Raw genomic sequence first — 23,150 nt, 5'->3', positions numbered from 1 at the left:
TCGAGAAACTAAGCTTTTAAAAAAAACCTCTCAAAGGGGGGCCGAAATAGGGGGGTTATTTAGGGCCCATTTTTGCAAATTTTGACCGAAATGAATGAAATTCAACTCAACATCGATAGGTAAATAAAAATACGGAATTTGACATTTCCAAATTCAAAATGGCGGCCAACATGCCCGACCGCCCACCCGACACATTTCCCTATCTATCTAAAAACTTGTTTAAGATAAGTTTAATTTGAAAAAGTCGTTATATAGCCTAAAGATAGGGCTATAAGAAGGATGTTATCGTTTTTCAGAAAAAGTTACGGGTTGCCTATATTTAAGGGGTCAAATTTTGACATAAATTTGAACTAGATTTTCTCAAAAATGGCTCCAAGGAATTTTTTTATTTTTTGATATATTTTTGATATCCTATCAGTAAATTTAATGACATTAGTCATATAGCTTAACTTATGAATTTTTTATAAAAAAATATTCGATTGCCCGTAACTTCCTTCTTAATAGAAACTTAAATTTGAAATTTTGCAGACATATATGGTACTTTATTATCTATTATCACAATAAATTTTACCAAAAATATGGCTTCCGGTTGAACCGGAAATGAATAAAAAATCTTATTTTTTTTAGATACGCCCTGTATATTTTAACATATTTTGAAAGAATGCAAAATTACCTTTCCAATGACATAAAATTCATTGCTGTAGCTCAAAAACTCGAAAAGTTACGGTAAATAGAAATTTTGCTATAATCATGTGTGTCCTCTCTCGCGCGTTCATAGCAGAGCATTATTGTAGGGCAGTCAATGAGGGTATTTGGCTCCGAATTCCATCCTACTACATTGATGTACTTGATATTTTCACAGTAAGTAGGGAATAGCTCAAGAAACAAAATTTACCCTATATACTATGGCGCTTTTATCTTGGGGCGGTTCCCACTTCAAGGGGGTGGAAAATTTGTTGGTCAAAATAAGCACGGAAGTGGCTAAAGAACCTATTTCTAAGCAAAAACTGCTCTATACTTTTTTTTGAGAACTCAATACTTTTTGAGTTATGCGTAGTTGAAAATTGGCCATTTTCATTGAAAAATGACACCTTTTCGGACGGATTTTTTGTGAATACCTTAAAAACTATGCATCGAACTAAAAAAACTATATAAAACATTTTTTAGATTATAAATAATAAAGAGATTCGTTCCTTCATAAATGTTCTATTTATAATACAAAAAGAGATATGGTAGGTGAAAATAGTTTGTTTTTTGGTGCATGCTCAAATTGGTGTATTCAGCTTGAAATAACAGAGGAACGGTAGGTTTTAGGTGTATAATGCTATCAACACCTTTTGTAGTGTTTGAAAAGGCCTTTAAAACGAGCACCGTTAAATGTCGGTTACTTACAAACTAAGCGAGATATGGTGCAAAAAAATATATGACTAATGTACTTTAAGGAAAAATGAAAAGTATATACATTTAACTCCCCATCCACCATAATTTAAATGCATTGTTTTCCTTCTACAATACCTTTTAATATATATAGTGTTATTTCTACTTTCAAAAAGTTGAATGGGTTTAAAATGAATGGTTTTTGTAAAAAATGTGATCAAATTATATAATGAATTTTTAAATTTTCTTAAAAATCTTCCTTTTTCTCCATGTAATTCGAAAATAAAAATATTTCACCCCTGAGAAGTGGTGGGAACTTCCCCCATGATAAAAGCGCCATAGTATATAGGATAGACTTTGAATTAGGAGATTGGGCTACTCCTAAAATTTCATTAAAATCCTTGCAGTAGGATAGAATTTGGAGATAATATCTTGTTCTTAATCTCGCGCATTGACTGGCGTAATCGAAATAGAATGAAATGCAAATATTGTAAACTATTAATTTCTCAGAAAAATGAACTAATTTGAAATGAAAGTATGACTATAATATTCTATTGATTTATGCAATAACCTACACATCTATAGTGTGTCCCCGAAATATGGCATCGAACATTTTCTCAAATGCAGGAATTAATGATGCGTAGAACCATAAAATACTTTTAAGTACAGTAGGTGTTTCTAAAATATCAAAATAACGAGTAACTTTGTTATTTTTATAGAATTCCAGTATCTAGTACCATAACGATAATAGATCGGTACGATAAAGTTCTCGGGCGGCCCTTCCGTCCAGCGTTTTTTATTATAACTTTAAAACTATTCATTTCCGAGAAAAGTTGCACTGACATAAAAGTTGCGTAATTAAATTTCCTACAAGATAAGATTGGTTAAAATTTTTAAAAATTGTCACATTTGTTGCAAAATAGAAATAATTGTGAAAAAAACATAAAAAAACAAATATTCGCATTTTACTTTTTTCGACCATTTATGCTACACTTAGGACCTTCATAATTCACCCAGAAAAACTTTATGATATAATCAAACAATACTGTAAATTTCATTACGATCGGTTCAATAGATTTTGCAAAATAAATTTAGCATTCCAGCTTCCGCAAAAAATGTATTTTTTCAAAATGTTACAGGACTGAAAATAAAGCTGATAGCAAGTTGATTTTATTTTTCATATAGAAGAACACTGTACTTTCATTTGCTATTTGCAAAATTCAAATCAGTTAATTCGCACGTCGTCAAGAATTTTTTTGCTTATAAACAAATAATATAACGTTTAAACTACGCAATCAAATTAAATTTATAAAAGCTCATTGGAAAGGTCTTTAAAAAACGCTTCTTTAAAAAAAATTAGGTTATTTTTACAAACTTTCATAATGTTTGAAAATCACAAACACCTTCAAAAAATATTAATAACCATATTCCGGATCAGTAAAAAATAGTAATTATCGAGCTGAGAAAAAAATGAAATCTAACTTTTAAAATGGAAATATAAAAAAAATTGTAATATCTTGGGTTCTAGCCAAGCGATTTTTATCATTTTTTTTAAACTGATGTAACTCAAAGCGATAATCACAAATAACATATTGATAAATTTTAATTTTTAGTACATTTCGATATAAATAAAAACATTTGTTTATTGCAAAATAAAAACATACACGCTGTCCTCTGAAATAATACTTTTGTTTAGCAAAAACTTTCTTTGTTCATATATTTTAACTTAGAGAATAAAATTTTATTATTTTTAAACATATATAATTGTTTCAACAATATTTCACAAACAATAATCAAATGAATTTGATTTTTGTGGAATTAAAATATTAAAATACAACAAAATATAGAGTAAAAAAAATAATATATTTGATAAAGATTGCTAGAAATTTTGTTGGAAATCAACTTGTGCAAATCGAACATTTTACATTTTCCAAATAGAATATTTAATTTTTCATTACAATGCTAAAATATTTACACTTGTACCTGTTGCTTTTAAAAACTATTTAATAAGTCACTACAAGTATAAACTTACTTTTGTCTCTGATTTCAAAACAATAAAAACTAAAACACAAACTTAATAATTATTAACAACAACACATTTGTTTGTCCACAGCCGCAATATTCGATAATTTTTGACAGGTCATTGGAATACCCAATCAGAGCAAACGTATCCGCTGTCCTGCGCGTAGCACCAAACATTATTGTTTATTAAAAAAATCCTGACGCCGGCACCGTGGTAATTAACCGATTTTAATTTTGCAAATTGTAAATGAAAGGTAGAGTGTTCTTCTATATGCAAAAAAATTAACTTGCTATCTTCTTTATTTTCAGTCCTGCAAAATTTTGAAAAATTGCTTTTTTTGCGAAAGCTGGATTGCAAAATTTATTTTGCAAGATCTATTGAACCGATCTTAATGACATTTACAGTATTATTTTATTATATCATACAGTTTTTCTGGGTGAAATATGAAAGTCCTAAGTTTAGCAAAAATGGCTGAAAAAAGTAAAATGCGAATACTTGTTTTGTTATGGTTTTCTCGCAATTATTGTTGTATTGCAACAAGGATGACAATTTTTAAAATTTTTAACCAAATCTTAAGGAAATTTAATTAGGCAAATTTTATGTTAGTGCAACTTTTCTCGGAAATGAATATCTAATTTTAAAGTTATAATAAAAAACGAAGAAAAAAATCGATTTTTCCTTCATTTTTTGACATTTTGATAATGTAAACAATGTTCCGGACCTTTTTTTTTTCTTTTTTGGCTTGGACTATGGTCATTCAGCCAGTCTCAATCAAAAGTAAATGTATTAAAGATATTGCCAATTAGTGAAACTTGGTTATTATAATATTATTACAATTTTTTTACTTCTTATTTACACCTACTCATTACAGCTAATGTACATACTATGTTAATAAATATAAATATATTATACTACTTAATGTTTATCAAGAACACATAGTGTATACATTTTACAAATAAAAATATTAATCTTAATATTAAAATAAATGCATTCTTTTTTGTATTTTATTTTAGTTTTTTTTTTGTTTTTTTTTTGTTTTTTTTGTTTTTTTTTTGTCACTACGGACCTTTTTGAGTGGGAGAATAACTCACTTGTTATTATATGAGTTATTTCCAAACAATTTCTGCAAAAAAATATGAGTCACCTCTCAACGTCCATCTCAAAACAGATGCGCCTTGGACTAGTAAGTCAACTTGTTCCTGTGTCTCGTAATGCTTTCCACACTTCCCCAGGTATATCATCTGGTCCAACTGCTTTTCGTTTCTTTATATTTTGAACCACTATGTCGTTTGTTATTTTGGTGACCATTGCTGTTACTGTCTGCGTTAACTCAACTGGTTGTCAAACTGTCAAATTACTTGTTCCATCTCTTTTTGACATCCTTTTCATGAATAAGTTAATAAGGATAAATTAGGTGAAATTTACTACATATGATAAAAATAAAACACAAATCTTGGAGTAAGTTCAATTATATTTGAAAACTAGCTTTGCCTGTATATGTACATCCAATCTGCTGTATTATTTGAGATGCCGCCCAGATGCCACATTTTATACATGTTTCTATTGGTTGATCTTGGATAAATTGTGACAGAAATCCCCCTACAAAAGCATCTCCAGCTCCATTAGTATCAACGATCTTATCTTTTAATGTCGGTACTGGAAATGTTAATACTCTATTATTAATACCTACAAGAACGGGTTCTTCGCTTTGCGTTACTACAACTAATCTTGACCTTGAACTATTTATTTTTTTCCAATTTGACAATAAAACAATGATTTCATCTATGGTATTTACTTCCATTTGACAACAAGAAGAAAGGGCTTCTATTTCAGATTTATTTCCAAAAATGACATCTACATACGGTAATAATTCCAGCAACACGTCCTTATGTTGATAACAAATAAAAGGTGCACTCAAGTTAAATAAAAACTGTCGGTCATCTTTAGCAGCTAACTTAGAGACTTCTCTTACTGTTTCTAGGCTTACATTTAAAAAGAATCCTCCCATATAATAATACTTAGCTGTATCTAATAAAAACTGATTTTCATTCTTAAGTAAATGTGCAAAATCAAAATATTTGGAACTTCCAGGATTAGTACATAAAGACCTGTTTTCACCAGTTACCAAAACGATACAGGTACCCGTTGGTTCTCCGTTAATGTATTTATATCTGACATTTACTCCATCCAATAAAGCTTGCTCATGTAATATCTTAGCGTTTTGATCATTTCCTACTGATCCAAAAAATGTGGTGACGTTTGGTAATTCTGTTATCCATTGTACAATTCTCAACGTGTTTTGTATACTACCACCCACTGTATAAGCAACTTGGTATCTTTCTAGTAATGTATTTTGCAGGTTTTTATGGTTCTCTGACATTATTACAGCATCATTTTCTTTTAAATTGTATTCAAGTAAAAAACTTTTTTCAACTTTTGCAGTCATATCCAATAATGGATGTCCGATACCTATCAGTAAATTTGTTTTTAGACCCTCTGCCATTGTGTTTCGTGTCAAAACTTATTTTAAGGTTAAGTTGAGCGATGCTCGCTGATAATAAGGTTTAATAATGTCGGCAACTATGAACTAATTTTACACACTTTGACCTTACTACGTCATTTTTGTTATTTAACCTAACAAAATTATAGAAAGAACTCCAGTCACGTGCGGTACAGAGATAACGATAAAAAAAATAGTGAAAATTAAACTGGAACCTTGAATCAGAGCAATTTTTAATGATAATTATATTTTATATATTATCTGACACATATTTTTAATAAAAAGTATGTTATACATTTACAGAAAGTGTTCAACGAAGCATTTCAACATTATTCAACTAAAAGTCCTAACAACTAAATATTCGGACAAACGAAAATTTAGTGAAAACGTTAATCTTCACAACCTGGCTTATGGAGTTAAAGAACGAGATCGACAATACATTAAAGTCTATAAAGAGGTCCTTATAACAAATCCACTGGGTGCCAGGCGGTGCCGTGGTCGAAAAATTGTTTAAACAATTTTTTTAAACAAATTCACAAAAATAATTTTTTTATTTCGAACAATTTTTTTTTAGATAATTTTGGTTATTCTGTGCAAAAAAGGTATCTTTTAATTTTTCTCTAAAATTCATTGTTGTCGAGTTATACGCGATTTAAAATTTGAAAAATGCGAAAATGGCTATTTTCAAGGCTAGATTAAAAATCATTATTATGAAATTCAAAAAGTGACCAAATCAAAGTTTAAAACCCCTCATTCAAGATCCTGAAGAAATAGTTTAGGCTGTATCGTCGCCGCCGTTAGCGAAATTATTTCGATTAGATTTGTTTGCACAAATTTACTCAAAAGAGGTCCTTACAACAAATCCACAGGGTGCCAGGCGGTACCTTGGTCGACAATTTGTTTAAACAATTTTTTTAAAACAAAGGACCCCGCAAAAACCTTATGGAAAATAGGTCCCAGTGGATTTCGTTCATACTTTGGGAAAATACACTTTGAAGCATCCTGATAAAAAGTTCTCATGGGCACAACTCAATCGTATGAAGGATTTTCAAGATATAGAGGTCCAAACTCGGAAAATTATAAGATTTACGGGGTATTCCAATTCCGTGAGTTACTGGGTATTTGGCAACATCTATAAGTTTGGATCAAGGAAAAGTACTAGTAGTCTATGATTTTTCTAGCACAGACACAGGAGCACCTGGTGCCTAAGACAGGTTATCTTCTGGAGTTTCGGAGAAATCAAATGGATTACTCTTAGGTTTTTGGGGTTGCTGAATATGCATACACTATCAGATCCGACCCACGAATCACATTGTGGCTACGGCACAATGTGATCACGTATTCGTGTTCAGCAACCCCAAAAACCTATAATTAAGTCGTTTGCATCAATGTAGTACCAAAATCATCGGAAACTCCAGGAGCCCCTTCATTGACTTTGGAAACCAGGTGCTCCAGGAGTCGGTTCTGGTGGCATATTCATGTTTAGCGACCTCAAAAAACCCTCATGTAATTCATTTGCACCAATTAAATGCCGAAAACCATTGAAACTCTAGAAGATGACGTCCCTTGCAGTGGCCCTGGCCACCACGTCATCCGGAGGGCAATTCTGATGGCATATTCGTGTTTTGCGATCCCAAAAACCCATAAGTAATCTGTTTATATCAATTTAATACCTAAAACCCTCGAAACTCTAGAAGATGACGTCCGTTGAAGGTCAAGGTCAAAGTAAAGGTTGCCATTGGATAGCCAGAAAAAAATCATAGACCACTAGAACTTTTCCTTGATCCAAACTTCTACATGTTGCCAAATAACCAGTAACTCACGCAATTGGAATACCCCGTAAATCTTATAATTTTCTGAGTTTGGGCTTCTATATCTTGAAAATCCTTCATACGATTGAGTTGTGCCCATGAGAACTTTTTATCAGGATGCTTCAAAGTGTATTTTCCCAAAGTATGAACGAAATCCACTGGGACCTATTTTCCATAAGTTTGTGCGGGGTCCTTTACAAAAATAATTTTTTCACTTCGGACAAATTTTTTTTTTAATAATTTGGGTCATTCTTTTATATGATAGTATGAAGTACAAAAGGCCTCTTTAATATGATACAATTGATCCAAATAATGACATAATCCAGACATCCAAAGTGAAAGTTATGCTCCAACACCAAATTGTTCTATATGGTCCACATAATGTTCAGAAAAAAGTCACACCATTTTGAGCGACGGGTTTTGGGCTGGGGGAGAGGGGGAAGAAATCGGTAAATTCGTAGTTTTTTAAGTTTTTGGTCAATATTTCTAAAACTATGCGGTTTAGCATGAACAACCTTTTATACAAAAATGTTCTACATTAAATTTGAAATAAAAAAGGCCTAATGCATAATCCTTTTAAAATGAACGGTTTCAAAGTTACGGAGGTAGTTTAGTATAATTGGTCCAAAAAAAGGCCTAACCCAGACATCCAAAGTAAAAGTTTTCCTTCAACACCAAATTGTTCTATATGGTCCACATAAATGGTTCAGTAAAAAGTTACATCAATTTATTACAACTATGTGACTACAGCTCAACCATAGAAAAACAGACACTTCTACATACGCACTTCACCTTCTAGATCATAATCATTCTTTTAATGAACAGTTTCAAATTCTGCATATTCAAAATAAAGGCCTTAAGCTATCTTTATTAGAATCTATGGAAATTAATAAATTGAAAAATACAGATATAATTCTGAATGACCAACTCGAGACAAACAGCTCCCCACTCCTCAACCTCTTCAGTTAAAGACTTTAAAAAGACAAACCCATAGTAATCAAAATCACTTGAGAAAGGCACTCTGCCGAAACAGCTGTAGTCACATAGTTGTAATAAATTTTGTGGAAGTATAGAAAACAAACGTTTTCAGTGTTTTATTGTTAGATAAAATGAACTTCCATGAAGTAACGGTCGAATCCATCAATTAATTATGTATAGGACCTTTTTTGTTTTAAATTTTATGTAGAACATTTTTGTATAGAACATTGTTTACGCTAAAGCATAGTTTTAGAAATATTGACGAAAAACGTAAATAGACAAGGCGGAAACGACGGGTTCGTTGGGAAAAATATTCCCATGAGATATTTTTGCATAATCACATTCGTGAGACATCCCAGAATAAGGTTCAAGAAGTCGCCCACGTGAAAAGTGGGCCAATTTTTTTTAACAATTTTTTTTAATCAAGTTACAAAAATCAATATTTTTGCCCGGACTATTTCTTTTTAGGTTTTTTGGACCATTCTGGACAAAAAAGCTCTCTTATAATTTTTTTCTGAAGTTGATCTTTTTCGAGTTAAAAGCAATTTAAAATTTGAAAAACGCGAAATTTTCGCCTTTTTCAAATTTTAATTCGGATATAACTCGACAGCAATCAATTTTAGAGAAAAATCACAAGAGACCTTTTTGACTCAGAATGACCCAAATTATATGAATAAAAAATTGTTCGAAGTGAAATAATTATTTTTGTAAATTTGTTTAAAAAAAGATGTTTAAACACTTTTTCGACCAAGATGCCGCCTGGCACCCTGTGGATTTGTTTTATGGACCTCTTTTAGAGTAAGTTTGTGCAAAAAAATCGAATCGGAATAATTTCGCTAACGGGGGTGACGATACAGTCCCGTGTCCCGTCTAGTATCAGAAGTAAAAATGAATCATTCCATAAAGGTTGCCTCACAAGAACAGTGACGTTTCCCAAAGAAATTATGATTTGGTGGTGCGTGTCATCAGCAGGTCTAGGAAGATATGATGTGGTGGAAGGCACAATGAACGCAGCAAAGTATCAAGAAATTTTGAAAAATAGTCTTGTGCCAAGTGCTCACTACTCCTACTCGGACTTGAATTTTATACTTCAGTTGCCGAATATTAGGAAAATTATTTGTTGAATAGCGCAAAAATATTACTGGACGAAGATATTCAAACAAATAGCAGACTGTTAGCGAACTCGCACACCAAAGCAATATCCTACATCGCATATCCTTCGCATTGCGAAAAGATACGCACTGAGTGTCACATCTGGTTTTCGCTGGAATTTCGAAGGATATGCGATGTAGAATCAGCTTTGGTGTGCGAGCGCGCTTAGAATCTCTCTCTCTCTCTCTCTTTCTCTCTCTCTCTCTCTATCTCTATCTCTCTCTATCTCTCTCTCTCTCTCACTCTTACGCTCTCTCTCACTTTCTACTAATTTACAGGTTAACATATTATATAAAGAAAGGTTTCTTACCAAAGATACATTATTTTTTTAGTAGTTGTATTCCAAATTTTAATTCCAAATTTTAAAAGGAATTGTAATTAATAAAATTGAGTCATTACTTTTTAACTAGTACTAAAGAGACATATTTTCAGGTTATGATCAAATCCATCTCAGTTTTCATCTCACATCTATCTACGATCACTCAATCTTCGAAGCTTTCTCCAAAGTTGTACAAAAACTAATTCCACAGTTGCCAGCATTAGAAAATTTACTAAACATTTTAAACACGGTGAGTATTGTCATTTTTTTATAAAGTATACTGAGGTAAGAATTGCCACATAAAATTTTTTAGCAAGAAGGTTAGAAGTAGGTATCTATCTATCTAATCAGCCAAAGAATATCCATCTTCGGCCAGAGACCTCATGAGATCTTTATTCTGGGCTATTTGCATTAATTTGTTGTAGCATGTTGTTTTATGTCATGTGACATAAGATGTAGTCTTCGTCTTCGTCGTTGCTAATTCCATTATCTCTTATGGTATAAATATTTTGTTCCATCTGTCATCTTTCTGTCCCAGGATATGCTCAGTAAATTTCCATTAAAGTTTTACTACTTGACTTGAAACATGTTTCACTTTTTACTCTGCCTTTATGTAAGAATTTCTATCTGAAGTTTAATCGTCTTTGGCAAACGTCCATATTTGAGAATTGATCATCTTGAATCTTATTTTTATTGATTCTTGATTCAAGTCGGCAATCTTTTTTTTGTAATTCTTTTTTAATGGATTTACAATATCCTCATCATACCAAAAATGGTTTGAGTATTGTCAGGTTACGTTAATAGATGAATTATTTTAGTTTAGCTATGTAAATATGTCTTCCATCGCTTCCAACATTCGTCACGGATTGAGTACATCAAGAAGAAAAATATTTGTTATATTATTTGTTGTTCTATTCTCATAGTGAGGTTGATTTATGTATTCGTCATTGTCTGTATTTTACTATAATGTATAAGCCGTACACTTATAGCTTATTTTTCTATTTTGTCGACATTTCATGTTTATAATTCGTTGAGGTTCATCTACATTCCAAGTATCAAAGCATCACAGTATCTATAGGCAACTGAAAATAAGATTGCAGCGCCAAAGTGAGCAATTGTAGAACTATCAATATTGACTGACATTGGTCATTGGAGTTTTGCAATGGTTTTGCATGAGTTTTGTATTTGTTGAATGTTAAAATAATTTTTAATACTATTAATTCATTGGTAATAAGTTTACTCGTAATAGGTTAATACGTTTAATAGTAATACATTTTTAATAGTAATAAGCCGATTTGAATTGCGTTTCGAAGTTTCAACTGCACTAGCCCAAAGGTTTTCTTAAAAAACCCAGTTGGTTTAAACCAAGGCTTCAAGCATGTGGTTTAAGCCTGCCAACCTTGAATATAACCTTGATTTCTGCAGCAGAATCGATAGTGTTCAAGCCGGCCACTCACGATACTGCGGCGTGGTTCAATTTTGTCGAATTCGACTAATTGACAAAAATTTTGATCGTATAAGCAGCTTTACATCAAGGCTATGCAAGTCTCATGCTATGTAAGTCCGTCTTGCATGGCATATCTCTGGCCTAGCCTGACCTTTTTACATCAGAGCTATTGCCATGCAATTTTTGATACCACTTTCATTGTTGCCAATGCCAACAAAAGAAATATATCAAAACATTAACTTTAGATATTTCACTTGGAAATTTCAGCCCAACATTAAATATATTCAAGTATAAATCACAAATTATTATTACTTCCAATAAATAACATTTAAATTTATACAATAAGGTTAAGTTTTATTCTAAACTGTAAATTTTGTTATATTGGCAACATGAAATTTAACAACTTGCATCAAAATAGCATGAAAAATAGAACATGTTTTAATTTTTCGTCTAGCATACGAATTGCATGGAAATAGCGCGTGGGCATGCGCAGTTGCCATCTGTCTTGCATGGCTCTTGCCTAGAATTAGCATGAAAATAGCTTAATGTAAAACTGCCTTAAGTGACCGTGCATCCAACAAAATCGTTACAATTTTACCACAGAGAAACTGGTTTCTATGCTGCAGTACTGCAGAATTGATATCATCGACGATTTTGTCGAACGACACCGCAGTATCGTGAGTGAACGGCTTTATTATTAGGGATTCATGAACGCGATCCAATACAATTAGTTTCATTTTTCTGCTTTTTCTAAAGTAACATGTTCGTCCCTTTTGTGCGCTTTATTGTTCCATAGATTCTTTTTTTCATTTGCTGTAACAATGCTTGATATAACCATTCAGTAAATTTGTTGTGTTAAATATTATGATACAAGACTTATGGAACATGTCCACTATGTAACCCAGAAATTGTTCCACACCTTTTTAGGCTACGTTTTAATATTTTGTAATGAAAAGTGAATTTCAATTCGCTATTTGAAGCAATACCTATAATCTTATTTGAAAACAATACCGATTTGAACGACTCATTCTTATCAAATTACTATTAAGTTAAGACGTAAATATTTTTATACAAACACACAAACTCAATGCAAAATGGAAGAACAATGTCACTATTTTTAGTTACTTCTATGCTCAGCAGGTAGCGTACCGCTTATTTTGATTTGCCTATTCGTCTGCATTCCTTAGATGATTTTTAATGGCTGTACACAAATGCTAATGTTTTTTTTTGAAATATTGTTAGTAGTTATTTACAGTCACTTATAATATTCAATTTTTTTCCTACCTTAAGTATTTCCACTGCCACTCCATATTTTGCATATTTTGTTTTATTAGTTTGCATCTCCTTTACATATATAGCTTTTATTGTGATTAACTGATTTCACGTTGGACTTTATGTTTTTTGCTTTCTTTTTAAGTCATCTTGCGTTTCCTCTCTAGGAGGAAAACCTACACAGTTTTTTTTATATGAATATATAATATACTCTATTCAAAATAGCATTTTGATTTTAGAACTCAGCAATTGAAAAATCGTTTTTATTTGATGTAGTTTCAAAAATTTATATTGCAACAGATTCTACACCAGTGGATATGCAAAGCTACGAATTATGTTGTGATATGATCGATGTAGTGATAGATGTTTCTTGGATATACGGGTAAGTACTTTTATGTATCCATACCACTCACTTTCCATATTTTAAAACAAGTGATTCCATTAAAACATTTCCGTAATTAGTAAAAATAATTAATCTAACGATCACATCATCATCTAAATAAATCCTTCATAAGGAAGTCCTTATACCCAGGACTCCCACATGATAAGCACTTTGCTGATGGAGGGCGTGTATTGCGCATCAGAGTGCTATTGGGAGGGAAGTGGATAGTCTGGAGAATTCGGGCGAGGTGGAGTGATTCCCGGTTCATGTTTTAATCCTCTTGGCCCCAATGAATTGTATCACCCAAATGTCATTCTCAATTGGTGAGTAAATCTGTCAGGCTGGGTTTAACACTATTGCTTGCAGCCAGGGCCGCCGAGAGGGGTGAGCGGGCCCCGGTAGGAAGTGAAGAGCGGGCCCCAGTAAAGCTAAATTGCGAAACAATTGTTTCAATAATTATCAGTATATAATAAATGATAAGAAACATTTCAAATATAAATTTTATTCAAATGTTGAATGGGATGCATGTTTGAGTCCATACATTTTGTTAAATTTTGATTATACAGTCGGAAAATTGAAAGAATAGGGCTTTTCATCGATTGTCATTTGTTTCGAGCTTCTGTCATAAGTTGTATAATCTGTGTATAATATTAATATACACGGATTATACGACATATGACAGAAGGTCGAAACAAATGACTGTGAATGAAAAGCCCTATACCCATGAACGATCACATCAATCACTTATTTTGTATTTGCTGTCTTTTTCTATAAATAACTTTTTCTAACTTTCTTTTTCTATAACAAACGTTATAGAAAAAGATAGCAAATACAAAATAAGTGATTGATGTGATCGTTCACGGGTATTCTTTCATTTTTCCGACTGTACCTATTTATAATAGTGAAAATGAAAATATTTATAATACAGGTGCTTATTACTGGCGGCGAATTCGTTTAAAGCAACATTGGTTATGGCTAAATGAAAACAGTAGGTACGTCGGCACCGTAACCAAAACAACAGCGTACGATGTCGCAACGGGAATACAACAATAAAATTGTACCTGTCATATTTCTTTCTTTTGCAGAAATATTTGTAGTCGTAGCAGTATTTTATCGTGGTCATGTCGTCTAATATGAGATCTTTTTGTTTTTTTTTTGTATTCGGTTTTCTTTTCTTTTTATTCACTTCTAGACCCCATATATATCATACTCTTCAATTAATTTTATGGTCATATATTTTATGGCCACTCACCAACACTATGGTATATACGCTCAACTCTTCAAAGTTGACCGTATATTATATACCATAGTGTTGGTGAGTGGTATCTCCATTGTTCTACTTTTTTTAAAGTACATTCGAGGTATATTTTAAATAAAGTGGGGATCAGGCAACATCCTTGCTTTAATCCTTTTGATGTTACACACCCTGTTGTTATTTGAGCCCCTGCTTTTATTTTTGTTATGGGTTGATTTTATAGTACTTTGACTGCCACAGGTTCTTAAGTGGAACGTTATCTTAGATTTTCCGTAAGTCGACAAACAACATATGAATTTCTTGCTGCCGTGCCATCGTTTTTTCTATTATCTGGGTTAAGGAGAAATGTGGTCAATAGTGGATCCACCCATACGAAATCCGGCTTGTTCAGAATCTAAATAATAATCTTTCTCGATTCGATTTTTCAAAACTTTTCCATATATTCTACTAATAGAGATCCGGTTACAGCTATTCCTTGGTAATTTTCGCAATTTAGTTTATCACTCTTTTATGTATAGTACTGAGATATGCTTTCCATTCCATAGGGATTTCGCTTGCGTTTATGCATTTTTGAAATAGTTGCGAAAGATGTTCGTACAATTCAAGATATTCAAAATAGAGGTAAAGGTGATATTATAAAATATATAGCCAAGTAATAATTAGATGCATTATGCATATAAAGTGAAGAGCAAAAAACCGGCAAAAATGACGTCTTTGGTCTGGTCGACGCCGGGCCCCTTACATCGCCGGGCCCCGGTAAAATGTACCGTCTGTACCGCCCTCTCGGTGGGCCTGCTTGCAGCTAAAACCCAAACATAACACAGAAAAAAGGGAAGCCGTCAACGTCTTTTATATGACCTCCCACATCTTCATGAAAAGTGAAATATTGGTGGACAGAGACAGAAGCTTTTTGCACGAAACAAATATTGTTTAATTATAAACTTTGTGAATAAATTGATACCTTATTAAGTACGTAATAAATTTTTTTCTTTTTAGAATTAAAGAGGAACAAGATCCAGCGGCCTTTGACGAACAAAGTTCCAGTTTGATAAAGTTAAATAACGGAACAGTTTTGTATTTAAGAGAAGTAAATAAGTTTTTAGCTTTAGTTTGTATATTAAGGGAAGACAATTTTGATCATAAAGGTAAGAATTTGATTTATCTTTTTCCTGGTACAGTTTTATTTTATGTACCTATACACAATCTGTTTTTATTTTATGACACTGCTTGACTATGCTGGAGGTTCAATTGCATGACCATTGGAGCCATTAAGGCCTTTGATCGTCTTAAAGGATACCTTTCTAACTCTACAATATGCATTGAAATGAGCAATCCTCAGTGCATTGTAAGAGAGCTCTTCTATAGAGACGACAAGGATTTATCCCTGATCTTCTCCGATACCTTTTTTTCGCCTTAAGGTCTCGACTTTTTTTCTTAGGAGATCCTGATAATTGCTTTATCAGTCTCTTTCTTAGAGACGCTGATGAGGACCATGGGGTGCTTAGTCATGTTATTGGGATCGACTATAGTCAAGTTGTTCACAGGCCCTCCATACCCCTCACATTAACCGACCATTTCTTGGTACATTCGTTAGTTTCACTCACATCCCACAGGGTCCCTGCACTAAATGTTGTTTTATGGAACTACTGCAAAAGTTGATTACCTATAACTTCCGATAGGAGTCTCAGGCTTTGCTTATTGTTGACAAACAGGTTTTTGTGTTGACAGGCTGCTTTCAGTTACTGTGGTTGACCTTTAGAATTTGGAAAAGTTATTTGTAATGTAAAAGAGCTTTCCTCTGCCTAATCCTCTCCGGGAATCGAACTGATCTGCAGCAAACATTAAAGCAAACCCGTAAACCAAGCTTACCGTGAACATTAAACCACAATTAACTATAGTTTATTTTTTAACCAGGAGGAGCAAACTAAAAAAACATATTCACATCCAAGAAAGTCACTAGAATAATAACCAAATACATCTTAATTTTTGGTTGATCTAGTCGACCCTCAACGGTAATCCATAAATATTATATTAAATTAATACGTCGCTAATGAGTTCCAAAAACAACTGCTTTTTATATAAAAGCAGAATATTAATCTAAAAATTAAAGGAATAACACAGAAAATACAAAAATCTTTGATATAACTTAATTAACCTATGAAATGTCACTAGTGTCAAAATTTGATAAATGTCATTAGTGTCAAAATTTTATAACAGTGGAGTAAATTTGCCTGCGGTTGGACCAATTACAAACAAGCAATACAGCGCGGTAAATTTGAATCACTCCTCTTGGTTAATAAACAAACAATAGAATAGTAATAATTTTAGACATAGGGAACCATTCTTTACCATACGTGCTTAGAAATTGAATTAAGATGTAAACTACTAAAAAACATAAATCTTTTTACTACAAAAACACGAATTGAAAACACGAAACAGAGCATTGCCAAAACATTAGAATGTGACTTTTCATCATGGCCATATTTCTTGTGGACAGTGATAAGTTAGACATGATTACTTTGATATATTTTTCTTTGTAGGGCAGTCAGTGAGGGTATTTGGCTCCGAATTCCATCCTACTACATCGATTTACTTGATATTTTCACAGTAAGTAGGGAATAGCTCAAGAAATAAAGTCTATCCTATGCCGATATGCGCTTTTGTCTTGGGGGTGGTTCCCACCCCTTCTCGGGGGTGAAAAATGTTTTGGTTAAAATAGCCACGGAAGAGGCTAGAGAACCTAATTTTAAGCAAAAACTGTTCTATAATTATTTTTTGAAAACTCAATACTTTTTGAGTTATTCGTGGTTGAAAATTGGCCATTTTCATTGAAAAATTACACATTTTCGGACGGATTTGTGCGAATACCTTAAAAACTATGCATCTAACAAAAAAACTATATAAAATATTTCTGTAGGTTATAAAGAGACAAAGATTTGTTCCTTCATAAATCTTCTAGTTAAAATTAATACAAGGAGGGGTATGGTAGGTAAGAAGAGTTTGTTTTTTTGCTGCATGCTCAAATCGGTTTATTCAACTTGAAATAACAGAGAAACTATCGATTTTAGGTGTATAATGATACTAATAACTTTTGTAGGGCTTGAAAAGACCTTTAAAATGAGCAATACTAAATGTCGATCACGTTCAAACTAAGCGAGATATTCTCCAAAAAAGTTGATGACTAATGTATTTTAAGAAGAAATGAGAAGTATATTTAACCCCTCATCCCTCAGAATTTAAATACATCGTTTTCCTTCTACAATACTTTTTATTATAGCGTTATTTCTATGTTCTAAAAGTTGGACTGGATTAAAATGAACGGTTTTTGAAAAAAAAAAATAAGATTAAATTATAGAGCGAATTTTTAAATTTTCTTAAAAATCTTCCATTTCCTCCATGTAACTCGAAAAAGATAAGATATACGAAAAAAAGATACCACACAAAAATGTTGGGCTTTTTCAGATATAAATTTCCTTTTTATTTTTCATTACTGTATCTCTTATCATTTTCAAGTTACATGGAGAAAAAGGAAGATTTTTAAGAAAAATTAAAAATGCGCTCTATAATTTGATCTTTGTTTTTTTAAAAACCATTCATTTTAAACCCGTCCAACTTTTTGAACATAGATATAACACTATAGTAAAAGGTATTGTAGAGGGAAAACGATGCATTTACATTTTGGTGGATGGGGGTTAAAATTACTTCTCATTTTTTCTTAAAATACATTAGTTATCAATTTTATTTGCAGCATATCTCGCTTAGTTTTAAGTAATGGACCTCTAATATAGCTCATTTTAAAGATCTTTTCAAGTACTACAAAAGATATTAGTAGCATTATACACCTAAAGTTGACAGTTTCTCTGTTATTTCAAGTTGAATACACCAATTTGAGAATGTACCAAAAACAAACTATTTTCACCTACCATATCTCTTTTTGTATTATAACTAGAAGATTTATGAAGGCAAGTGTCTCTTTGTTTTTTATAACCTACAAAAATGTTTAATATAGTTTTTTTAGTTAGATGTATAGTTTTTAAGGTATTCGCAAAAAACCATTCGAAAAGGTATTATGTTTTAGTGATGTAACGAATATTCGTATTCGCATTCGCGAATATCCGCATTTTTTTGCATATTCGCATTCGCGTTCGCATTCGCAAAATTTGTGCGAATGTTTTGCGAATATGAATATCAGAGAAAAAATAATTTGAAAATAACGTTAGATTAATAAAATCAAAATTTATTCTCTTTCTCATCTTTTTTTATTAAAAAAAGGTAACTTAATCTCGTATAATCAGATTATCAGGCTTCACGTTGTTTTATTATTTGGTATAATGTAATAAAACTTAAGATTCAGATTGATTTACACTAAATATCAATTAACTTCTCATTATAGATTTAGAAAACATTTCAAAAACAGAAACAAATTAAAAAAAACTGAACATTCGCATTCGCATCCGAATTCGCGAATGTCGTTATTAGATATTCGCATTCGCATTCGTATTCGCGAATGTTCAAAAAACGACATTCGTTACATCACTATTATGTTTCAATGAAAATGGCCAATTTTCAACCACGAATAGCTCAAAAAGTATTGAGTTTTCAAAAAAAATATAAAATAGTTCTTGCTTAGAATTAGGATCTCTAGCGAATTCCGTGGTAATTTTAACCAAAAAATTTTCCACCCCTAAGAAGGGGTGGGAACCACCCCCAAGATAAAAGCACACGTCGGCATAGGGTAGAGTTTGAATTAGGAGATAAGTAGAGGCTAGGCCCAAAATTTCATTAAAATCCATGCAGTAGAATAGAATTCGGGGGTAATATCCTATTCTTGCTTCCATTGACTGGCGTATTGGTTTTGTTTTCTAATTAATGATGTCAATTGGTTTTCATTACTTGCCGAAATATATATGAATTAACAACAATATTATAATAGTGTATTGGGATAACCCAGTGTAATGGAATAATCCGGACCCGTATCCTCTCCACATTGCCAAAGTGTCGTGGTTCCTGACATTGTTTGCATAATATAGAAGAGTTCGTTTTTTCTACTTGAATGTATTATACTTCTAATGGTATCAATTAAAAAATCAACTTGCTAAAATAGCTAAATATTTTAAATATGCTCCAAAATAAAGTTATGTGGTTTTAACTGATTATTTTGATAATAAAGAGGCTGGAAAACTGTAACATGGAAAACTTATTAACATGTTTATTCTAACACAAGAGTTTGTTCACTTCATCACTTCATTTTAAGGAATACGATTATACCGTTAGGTAGTTTCATTTAAAGTTAATTTATACACTTTTGAGACGCCTTTTTAATTTGCTTTCTTTAACTGTACTGGTATGCTCATTTGAATATTTCATTCATAGGAGATTCTGACCAATAGAAAGCTACAGAAATAAAAATTAAAGTGATAATTTTTGATAATATTCAGTCGTCAAATATATTACGTCAGATGCCCTTCGTTGCTACGAAAAAATACATTCAGTGACATTAATGACAATTAATGTTTTAAAAATTATAAAAGTGATGACTTTCAAACCGTCAAATATTTATAATTGTGTATTTAATTGTACTAATTTGTACTTACATAAATAAATTACAATACAATTTTGGTTTTGACCAGTTTTATCCATGAAATAATATCAGCAAATTGCACTCGATCTCTAAAATTATTATCGAATTTTTGTCCTCGTGACACTTTGACATAATTTCACTACCCTTCGGGTCGTGAAATTAAAACTGTGAAAGTGTCACTCAGGAAAAATTCGATAATTTTAGAGCTCTTGTGCAATTACTACTGATTATTTCATTCATAGGAGATTCTGACCAATAGAAAACTACAGAAATAAAAATTAAAGTGATAATTTTTGATAATATCCCGTCGTCAAGTATATATTACGTCAGATGCCCTCCGTTGCTACGAAAAAATACATTCAGTGACATTGACAATTACTGTTTTAAAAGTTGTTATAAAAGTGATGACTTTCAACCGTCAAATATTTATAACAACTGTGTGTTTAACTGTAGTAATTTGTACTTACATAAATAAATTACAATCAATTACTTTTAATGGGAAATAAGCCACAATTTTACCAAAAAAATGATTTTATTAACGTTTCGAAGCCCAAATCGGGTTTCGTTGTCAAAATACAAAATACTACTAAAATAAACAAAAATGTTGTTGCTAAATAAAAAAATTCTTCTAATAATTTATTTAATCTGACTCATTTATATTGGCAATTCAGACGTATATTATACATTTTAAAGTAGAAGACTTTAAAATGATACCGCCAATATTTATGAGTTGCGTTCCTGGGACGGTTTTACTAAAAGATAGTTCATTGTGGCTTATTTCCCATTAAAAGTAATTGATTATAAAAAATGCCACAAGAAAATAGCTTCAGAACAACAATAAATAAATTACAATAAAATTTTGGTGTTTGAACAGTTTTATTCATGAAATAATTGCAGCAAATTGCACTCGATCTCTAAAATTATTATTGAATTGTTTCCCTCGTGCCACTCTGACATAATTTCACTCCCCTTCGGGTCGTGAAATTTAAACTGTCAAAGTGTCACTCGGGAAAAATTCGATAATTTTAGAGCTCTTGTGCAATTACTACTGATAACTTTAGCGAAGGAATTGAATTTGGCCTTAATCGTCCAACTTTTGTTGGCAAATCTAACTAATAAAGAAAAAAACTTTAATCATAAACTAATATGAAAAAAATACAAAGTACTTGTGTATTGTGTATTATAATGATTATCTTAAAATGAATGAACTCTTGTGTTAGGATAAACATGTTTTAATTTTGATACCACAGTTTTCCAGCCTTTTAATTGATCAGCTTTCGATTTACTATCAAAATAATACGATATTCTCAACAGAAAAAAACGAACTTTTCTATTTGTAAACAATGTCGGTAGGGGAGCAAAGTATGCTTAATGTGCAGTCACAAGAGCGTTATGGGGACCTATTGGGTTGTGAAGAGTAGGTCCTAAAACCAAAAAAAGTTAAATAAAGTTTTCCATTTTAGTGGGGACTTTCCATTTCCAACAATCGTCTTTTTCCGATTATAACGCCATCGATCCATAATTCGAAAAAATGTTTCGAATAAAAGTTACTTATTTTTACGTAAGGAATCCAAATCTGCAATAAAAAATGGGGGCTCCTATTTAAGATTTTAAAGTAACCCCCCACGCCACCTCCATAGGGGTCGTGTTTGGTGCCATTCGATAGATTTTTCAAAAATATTGAATAAGTGTATTTTACAGGTTTTCGATCTGATGTTCATTTCGCGAAATATCGCGGGATTCGTACTTAAAATATTAAATTTACCCCCACCCCTCTCCGTGGGAAGTCGTGTTTGGTATCATTCGATAGATTTTTAAAAAATATTGAGCACATATTTTTTAGTTTTTCGATCTGTCATTCATTTCGCGAAATATTCGCTTTTTTCTTGTGAAACTTTGAGACTCACCCATTTCCTTATGCCCGTCTCAAATCGTCAGATTTTTGAAATATACACTCTTTTGCATGTACTTAACTTACCTTATCTTAATCTGACAATTTCGAGTATTTTTAAGGATAGATTTTTTTTCGGACCCCCCTTAAATAACTCCCCAGTGTTAAGAGCCAATATATGGTAGAGGCACATCTGCAGGGTACCAGGTTTCTCCCCATATGCTAATCTGACGCGCTCGAGTAACTGCAAAATCCCCGCTTGGGCTCCCCTACCATTATGACACTTTGGCAATGTGGAGAGGGTACGAGTCCGGTTTATCCCAAGATAATATTGTAGTTAATTCATATATTTAGACAAATAATTATTATAATTATTCGTACAGTAAACAAAAACAAAGAAAAATATTTCTGACAACTAATGATGCCTAGATTCTCACTGTACAAGAAATATGGCCACCATGAAAGTCACATTCTAATGTTTTGGCAACGCTGTGACGTCAGCAATCTTGACTGACGTAAGTTTGTTTTTGTAGTAAAAAGGGTATACTTACTCTCTGTGTATACAAAGGTTTAAAATATTCCGTTTGTTTATAAATAAGTTATCAATGTCCCAATTTCTGTTATACGATAATAATTGATTTTGGATAAAATCATTAATGACTATTCATTTTTAGGTATAATTGATTATAATTTCTTGTGTTTCCGCAACGCCATTCAACAAGTGTTTGAACTTCGAAACAAGCACCCGACGTCCCCCATGACAAACTCCGTAGGAAGCCCAGTAGTGAACGGCAATACCATAGTCAGCGACGAACATTCAACGTGAATTTTCACGTTTATATTTGTTACAATGGCGTACCTGTATATTTGATTGTTTTTTGTTAATACTTTAGATTTTTTGCAAAATATATGTTTTCTGTGTAGATATATATTGTTGATCTAGAATTTTAAGCCTGGCAAGTGCATAAATTCCGAAATTCTGATATTGTCTCGAGAGGGCTCATCCAAATTAGTGAATATTTCGTAACCAGTGATTTATTAGCAGTACTTTTTACGCTACTACAGAACTGTTTATATTTAACTTTCTTGTGGCATGATCAATGACATATACATAGTGTGACCAACTCCAAGTCGGTCCAATTCGGGACAAGGATGAAAAAAA

The 23,150-nt window shown here is 32.1% G+C and overlaps 2 protein-coding genes across 2 annotated transcripts in view; one reads left to right on the top strand and one right to left on the bottom strand.

Moving 5' to 3' along the window:
• Positions 1–22,911, top strand: part of LOC114329648 (ras-related GTP-binding protein C) — a 112,808-nt gene extending 89,897 nt beyond the window's left edge. The window contains exons 4-7 of the mRNA XM_028278827.2: positions 10,274–10,410; positions 13,119–13,261; positions 15,513–15,661; positions 22,663–22,911. Of these exons, the coding sequence (XP_028134628.1) occupies positions 10,274–10,410; positions 13,119–13,261; positions 15,513–15,661; positions 22,663–22,814 (581 nt within the window). The 3' untranslated portion in view covers positions 22,815–22,911. The remainder of the gene's footprint in view (positions 1–10,273; positions 10,411–13,118; positions 13,262–15,512; positions 15,662–22,662) is intronic.
• Positions 4,854–6,011, bottom strand: LOC114329652 (uncharacterized). Its single transcript, XM_028278830.1, has one exon. It carries the CDS (start codon positions 5,901–5,903, stop codon positions 4,869–4,871), a length of 1,035 nt encoding a protein of 344 aa, XP_028134631.1. The 5' UTR covers positions 5,904–6,011; the 3' UTR covers positions 4,854–4,868.
• Positions 22,912–23,150: the final 239 nt, after the last annotated feature.

Source organism: Diabrotica virgifera, chromosome 7 (genome assembly GCF_917563875.1).
Source record: "Diabrotica virgifera virgifera chromosome 7, PGI_DIABVI_V3a".
NCBI lineage: Eukaryota > Metazoa > Arthropoda > Insecta > Coleoptera > Chrysomelidae > Diabrotica > Diabrotica virgifera.
The sequence above is the reverse complement of the archived record's forward strand: the minus strand, read 5'-3'. Positions and strand labels throughout refer to the sequence as shown.

Excerpts from the sequence above, each read along its gene's own strand:
- LOC114329652 (XM_028278830.1), bottom strand. The coding sequence starts at position 5,903 with ATGGCAGAGGGTCTAAAAACAAATTTACTGATAGGTATCGGACATCCA.